The sequence below is a fragment of the Taudactylus pleione genome, unplaced genomic scaffold (genome assembly GCF_031769625.1).
Source record: "Taudactylus pleione unplaced genomic scaffold, aTauple2 ptg000250l, whole genome shotgun sequence".
Classification (NCBI taxonomy): Eukaryota; Metazoa; Chordata; class Amphibia; order Anura; family Myobatrachidae; genus Taudactylus; species Taudactylus pleione.
In genome coordinates this window covers 6,489,956-6,497,500 of record NW_028284652.1, presented here as the reverse complement: position 1 = coordinate 6,497,500, position 7,545 = coordinate 6,489,956, and the positions used below count along the sequence as shown (strand labels likewise).

The 7,545-nt window shown below is 38.8% G+C and overlaps 1 protein-coding gene across 5 annotated transcripts in view; it reads right to left on the bottom strand.

The window, feature by feature from the left end:
* Positions 1-7,545, bottom strand: part of MARK2 (microtubule affinity regulating kinase 2) — a 235,390-nt gene that overhangs the window by 209,406 nt on the left and 18,439 nt on the right. The window contains exon 1 of one of the 5 annotated variants that reach the window (XM_088480054.1): positions 3,504-3,864. The exons of 1 other annotated variant lie outside the window; for it this stretch is intronic. In XM_088480054.1, coding sequence (XP_088336180.1) covers positions 3,504-3,575 — 72 coding nt within the window. In that variant the 5' untranslated portion in view covers positions 3,576-3,864. Of the gene's footprint in view, positions 1-3,503; positions 3,865-7,545 lie in introns of those variants that run through there. 3 more of the 5 variants (XM_088480055.1, XM_088480050.1, XM_088480053.1) reach the window with 3 other exon arrangements.

Here is a 7,545-nt window from a genome sequence, read left to right as displayed (position 1 = left end):
CAGGCGCAGTCCGAACCCAGAGATGGTGATGCGGTGACATGACATCATGCAGCTGCATGCCACCTCCCGCCGCAGTGCAATGCATTTCAATGTGTTTCATTTTTTTTCCTGTGGGGGCCAATGTTTGTTTTTGTTTTTTTCCTATCAGGGCCAATGTGTTTGGTGTTTTTTTCTTTTTTTTCTGTCAGAGGCAATTGTGTTATTTTTTCCTGTTAGGGGCAATTGTGCTTTATTTTTTCCTGTGGGAGCCAAATTGTCTTTTTTTATTTTTTTATCATCCTATCGGGGTTAATGTGTGTGTTTTTCTTCATGTGGGGGTCAATATGTTTATTTTTACTCCTACTGGGGCCACTGTCATCTGCTACATGCTTCATAGTCTGTAGCTGCGAAGTTGTTAGATTTACAGAAAACAGTCATTTAGTTGGGACCCAGAAAAGGTCAGGCAGGACCCCAATTTTCTAAAATGAGGGGTCCCTGGGACACACATTTTTTTGGCTCAGTGAGATCACTGCTACCTTCATTAAATAAAGTGATAGAATGCTCTTATGTGGTGAATATCAAGAGCAGATCTATGGACCATATATCCTCTGTTTATCACACTTCGGAAGAATCACTTTTGCACCACCAAAAAAGAATAAAAAGCCACTTATGTGTATTAGTTTTATTATATAAATTAAAAAGTTAAGGATTAAAAATGACAAGTACTACTACTTCAAAAGACAAGTATATAGATATATAAGGGGAGATTCAATTCAGCTGGAGTTGAATAGCGCCGGGAGGGAGCTCCCAGAGTTACTCAATTCAGCGCGCTGTTTAGTCCGACTAATGATTTCTTGAAGGCGCTGGCTAAAGTGCTGGCCGCGAGGCTGTTGTCCGGCTTAGCACGGTTCTAAAGGCCTCGCGACCTGCACTTTAGTTGGAGAATGCCAGTTCTCGCGACTAACATCCAGGTTAAGTTGCGAGAACCAGCATTCTATTCTCCTACATAACTGCTTGTAGATCAATATATAGGGTGTCACTGCAAATTCCTGAATGCAGCTTATAACCATGCCAGTTAAGAGATGTTTTGGCCATGATGTCATAAAGCTGCAGGTTCTAGTCAAATTATTAGCAAGGAGACCATGGTTATATCTGAAACTCATTTGGAGTCTACAACTAGTGAATATTGTATAAGAATACACACTTTCTGATATTACCCAGCAGGTATATAGTACAATCGCCTTCTCAAAGTATGATGAGTAAGAAGGATGTTTCCAAATTTACGTCAAAGCCACTGGAAGCTACACAGGAAAGGTAAACAGATAAAGCGGGTGTACAATTGTTCTATTTAAAAAAAAAAAAAAAAAAAAAGACACCCACAATTGCTGGGTATACAGTACAAGGACCTGTTTCAAGGTAGAAGGAGGCGGAAATGGCTTTTGCTGTACTTCATAACAATGGGAAGTACAAAAATAACTGGATTGACAGATTTCACATATATAACATTATATAAATGAAATAGCTTTTTGTAGTTTCTAGAAATTTTTTTTTTTTTTTCTTTTTTTAACTCCACTAATGCTTCCTTCTAAAAATCAACAGAATATCAAACAGAACACACTAAACACTTTCAAAGATTCTACAGACATTAAGTTGGAACAGAGTCCCTCAAAGTATCACTAATTGGATTGCTCATGTGTATTTTTAACTTGATATTAAAACCTACGTTCAAAACCCAAGTAGCTTGGATGTTGAACCTAGGATTTAATAACCAAATAGAATTTACACAATTAAAGCAGTTTAACAATTGTTTGTAAGTAAAATGTATAATAAATCAGGCAGGTGTGAGCAACACAGCCTAATGAGCAAAAACACCTTTGTGATGTGTTATGGATCGAGGTACATAAAGCTTTGGCAATTTCAATATACAAAGTAGGAAACCAATTTAAAAATAGTAAATAACATTTAAGCTACATACACACAAACGATTTTTTGAACGATTACCGTTAAACTATATAGTTTAACGATAATCGTTTGAAAAAATCATTCACTTTCTGAGTCAAACAATGAACGATTACCATTCATGCGCGTTCACTTTGTAGTTTAGTCAGACTTGTCAACTCAACGATTTTCATTAAGGAATATGCAAAAATCGTTTGTAGTTCAAAAAAATCGTTCATTACACTTTAAAAAAATCTGACAGAAAATCGTTGGTAACAAAATCGTGTGTGTATGCAGCTTTAGAGAAAATAAAACTACTTCCTGGACTGCAACAGCATTTACAAATGCAAAGGATATGCAGCTGAGGTAATGACATTGCTAAGTGAGATCACTTAAGTTTCATTTCACCTGTTAAAAACATTATAAACACAATAGAAGAGGGTATTAGAAATAACAAGTTACATTATTATTATGAACTCAATGTTTACATTAATAAGATACCAATATCACTGCTTTACATTATTTACTATGAACACTGACCACACTTGAGATCCCCTCAGAGTTACATTGAGGCCTAATTTGCGTCTACTCTCTAACAATAAATCTGGAGTTACAGCAGGGTTTGAACAAAAGAAGAGATATTCAGCTCAACTACATTATACACCAAATACTACTACTTATACTAAATAGGGAGAACAAGAAAAAAATAAATATAAAAGTGTACCAACCTTTTATAGTGTATAGAGCATAATTTTAAGGACTTATTAAATAGGTCTATAATCAGACACCTAGGAGGCGATTCAATTATTTTATCGGGCGCCTTAACTAAAGCGGTGCTAAAAGCGGTGCTGTCGGTCACACACACGCGTTAAGGCCGCCCGAATAGAGCAACAATTGGAATGCTCTGTTGAGGTGCCCATTAGTTGGGATGCCAGATAAAAGAATTGAACCGCCCCCCTAATGTCACATATCGGTAACTAAGGGGCATATTTACTAAGCAGACTATTTACAAAACCCTCCATTTTTACAGATTTTGCCTGCCAGATTAAAAACAATAATACTTACTGCAAAACTAGTCTGATTTTGCATTTACTATTGCTGCCCTTTTAAAAATTGCAGGTAAAATCAGAAAAAAAAATCAAGGGTTTCGTAAATTCACAGCTTAGTAAATATGCCCCTAAAGTGTGTAAGTCTGCAGGTACAATCACAGAAATCGACATATAACGAATCTGCATGATACTTGTATGTCGGTACAAACATAACTAACTTGTTCCCATAATATGTACATATTTCATTCCAATAGCAGGACATTTTAAAAGTTCAGTTACAAGTGCAGGATATATTTTATACACACATACAATCACACACATTATATATATATATATATATATATATATATATATATATAGATAGATATCTATATCTATATCTATATATATATATATATACACACACACACAAACATGTACAGGCAAATGGAAGGACAGACAATATATGTTTTTGATAGGATTAAATAATAAACCACTAGTTTAAAGCAGGACTCCATGGAGCAGGAGGACTATATTAAAGGAAAACCTGTTACAGACCTCATGAGAAAGCAGGGAGTTCGTACAGGAGTCAGGATGGTCACGACGCTTTGCTGCTATATCCTCTAACATGATTTTTCAATGAAGAGAGTCTCTCATATAGATAATAAAAGGCTCTAGCCAGATTGCCTTTTTTTTCTTTTTTTCCTTTAATCCGTCAGTGCTGGTAGGGGAAAGATACACCTAGTTTGCTTGCTCACGTTCTCTTCTTTACTAAACTAAAAAGCAGGAAGTTACCACCCTGAAGTATCACGCAACAAGGGAGGAGAACCTGACCTGTCCCCTCCTCACTAGGGCAGGTAAAGCTGGTGAGACAGAAGCTGACATCATGGCATTTGGAAGGAGTGTACAGCAGCTGAGATGATGCAGTTCTCGCGAACACAGACTGCTACAGAGTGAGAAAGGTAATTCTTCCTTTCCCAACCCCCTCAGCCAAGCAAGCTCTGCTCCTCCTCTTCCTATAGAAGACACTGAGGCTTTGCCTTCTCTCTCTGTTGCTTCTTCTTGTGCAACAGAGCAAAGAATAAATAGGGAGGGAAATGGGTATGGCAGTTCTCCTCATTTACTAGTATGTTCCCACAAACAATTCTCACACAGCTAGATGCACTTAGGAAACAATAGACACATGCAGTATAGGGCAAACATAAGGGGAAAAGAAATGCTACAATACATACAATTTGTTTTTCTAAGCGCTGCACATCACCACCCATATTTTCAAGTTTTAATATTTTAAGTATTCCTGTGGAAAAAAAGACTAAGCTCAAACAGCGAAAGTAGTGATGTGAAGGCTCACATCCTGTATAGTGCTGATAGGTTTGCTGCCAAGGTGAATTTACCTTTTTCTTTACATTTGCTTTGTACCTTAATATTTGAATACACATAATTACATCAGACATTTTCTGAAAACTTCTGGAAGCTGTAACTATTCACAGATAAGAGTACAAAAAGGACAGGGCTCGTTGCGATTGCCACAAGGTTATATTCCCCCTCTATGCCCACTTGGATGGTAGGGAATGACACTGGACACTGGTTGATGACGTCAGGGTCCTCTCCTTGAAGGGGATTTAGACTTCACCATGATGGATAATAATAATGAGTGTAGGACACTTGGGTTCTCTCTGCAATGAGTCCGTAAAGTACACAAGTACTTAAACTTTATTCATATGCGATTACCTGATGGCCTCCTCTTAAAACAAGCTGACATTTACTGATTTAGTCTGGCTAGACATGCAATAGGTAAATCTATCCTCAGGATTCTTTAACCATAATGAAAGGTTTACTGAAAGACCCAGCAGAGCTATATTCCTGTCCCTCCCTCCACTTGTCCTAAAGAATGCTACAATGAAAGTTCCCTGCCCCCAAGCAGAGCAAAACATTACAAGAGAAACCAGTTCTCTAAATAGCCAAAGCAACACAATTGTCTGGTAAAAATCCTTCTCGATTGAGATGTAATGTCACAAAGTACACCAGTAACAGGCTCCATGGAGAGAAAATCAAAACCAAGGGGCCTATTTAATAAGCCAGTTTTCCATAAAATTATGCAGAAACTGTATATGTAACAACAACCTAATGCAGGCAATTTCACAGAAATAGCCTTTTGCAGGACAACTACCACTGTAGATCCCTGTTACCCATTATTGTCAATTGGAACTGCAGCCTGATCCCAAAACTCTTAAGGGGGCAATTAAATTCAGTACAATGCTGAATAGCCCCGGAAGGAGCTCCTGGAGCTATTTAATTCAGCGCGCTGTTAGCCCGACTAAAGAATTACTTCTCACCCTCCTGATGGTGTGAGCAGTAATTATACTAAAGAGTTGACCACAATGCTGTGTTTCAGCTTAGCGTGGTGCTAACAGCCTTGCGGCTGAATTGAATTGCCCCCCATAAAAGCGAAACTTGTAGAAGTTTGGTGACTGGTCCCCTTGGTTTATACCATCCTCCAACGGCATAAAATGCTTTATGCCTATGGAGGCATATTCACAGAAGAGGGAACTTACGATCCCTCTCCTACAGCCTCCTGAATCTTACACTGTGCACAGACTCCCAGGAGGGTCTTTCACAAATGTAAAGGTGGGTACACACTGCAGAGATATATCCGCAGCTTGAGTGATCATGGACTGTGGTTAGTGCTACCACTGTACCTGCGAGTTACATTTAGTACATAGCGGGGATAATCATGTAAAAATTTATTCTATTCTGCTGTGATGTACACATTCTGCTATTCTGCTGTGATGTACACATTCTGCTATTCTGCTGTGATGAACAAAAATTGCAGCACTTCTAAGATGGTTAGTACATATGCCCCAAAGACTTAGCCATATGATCATTTTGGTAAAACTGACTGATCAATTATTATTAATTTCCCAGATTTACAGAAATATAATTTAGATCAGCCTATCAATAATGTAATATTTACCAATAATCTATTATATTTTTAAAAGCGAATCCTAATAAATTTCATGTTGGGTGTTACTTGGGTCATTACTAAAATGCTATTAATAGTTGAAGTTGGTTTTTAGTCATCTCGAAATTCACACATTGGGAGGAACTCAAAAGTAGGCGATGTTCGGCCGACTGCACACATCCACCAGTTTCAGTAGTGGTGACTTTGAAAGTTTTCCCTCACACCTTGATGGGGTGCAAGGGAAAACTTGCGATGCTGGTGGGTGAGATTTGTCTTGCCGGAATGACACATACAGATGTGCGCTCATACATCTAGCCTTCCAGTTCGTTAAACAGCCCTTCTAGTCGCGCCATGCCGTGGCGTGACTCGGTATCGCTCTTTTATGTGACCCAGTTACCGCAACCAAGAAACCCAGCTTAAGTGTGGTAACCGGCATTCTCCTACTTAAGAGGTTTTAGTTGGATTAAGCAGTGCTATGAATAAAATAGCTCTGGTAACTCCTTCCCGGAGCTATTCAGCATCACGCTGAATTGAATTGCCTCCTATATCACAGAAATAGCCCATGTACCTATGTGGAAATTCAATTCAGCACAAAAAGATGCAATGTATTATTCTGGAACAGCACAACGCGCACGCCAGCACTGCAAGTTTTCCCTTGCTCTCCATAGCTGTGCAAGGGAAAACCTGCGTTATTCAACCCTACCAAATATGCCCAATATATGCGCAGCCAGACATTTCCTCATTGCTGTTAGCAAGTTGCATTCAATTGAATTCCCCCCTATGCTTACTACCTTTCAGTCACCAATGCAATCTATAGTGCTATATGCACGCTCCTAAAATCTTTGCAATAGTTAATACACTATGATTGCCCTATATTAGACACATTAGCTAAACAAGTTGTTCACTATATCCCTCAAAATAGCTTGAAGAGTCTGGACATTTACCTATTAAGGGCCATATCCTATTGAGTATAGCTTGTGTCAGCTCATCCCATAGATCCTCAACTAAGTGTTAATCCAATAACCTGGGAGGCCAAATGCAGAAAGTCCCCTAATAGTACCAGACATATTCAGCTTAATGCAGATTGATACTGAGATAAAGGGATATATATCTTAGTGTTCATTCTAGCACCCTGCATCTGTCACAACCCATGCAGTTCCTCTTTCCTACCTGGGGTGTCATTCTAGCACACGCTGGTCTGTATATCAGAAGTTTGAAGCATCAGACTGCTCTGGTGCTAAAAGCACCAGAGTAGACAGCGACACCCCAGGCAGAAAAGAAGAACCGCACAGGTTGTGAAAGTTGTAGGGTGCTAAAATGAACACTATCAGATTGTCAAATATATTCATATGTGACGTGTAAATATTGTTGCGCTGACATCGAGATCCAGTCAATGCAATGAAAACACACCGTACTCCATTACACTGCCATAGATCCAGGTAGTATATACAATACCCTAGTACTCCCATTGTGGTCATTAAAATGTGGTCCACTTGTGATTCTTAGCTTGTGTTTTATTAGCAGTGCTAGAAGTGTCAGGTAATTGCCAGCAGTAACCCATCCGTGCGCAGATGAGTTGTCCATACTGATGTGCTTCTTTTAGCATCACTGTTGTACTCCAACAGTAATCTGTCCATA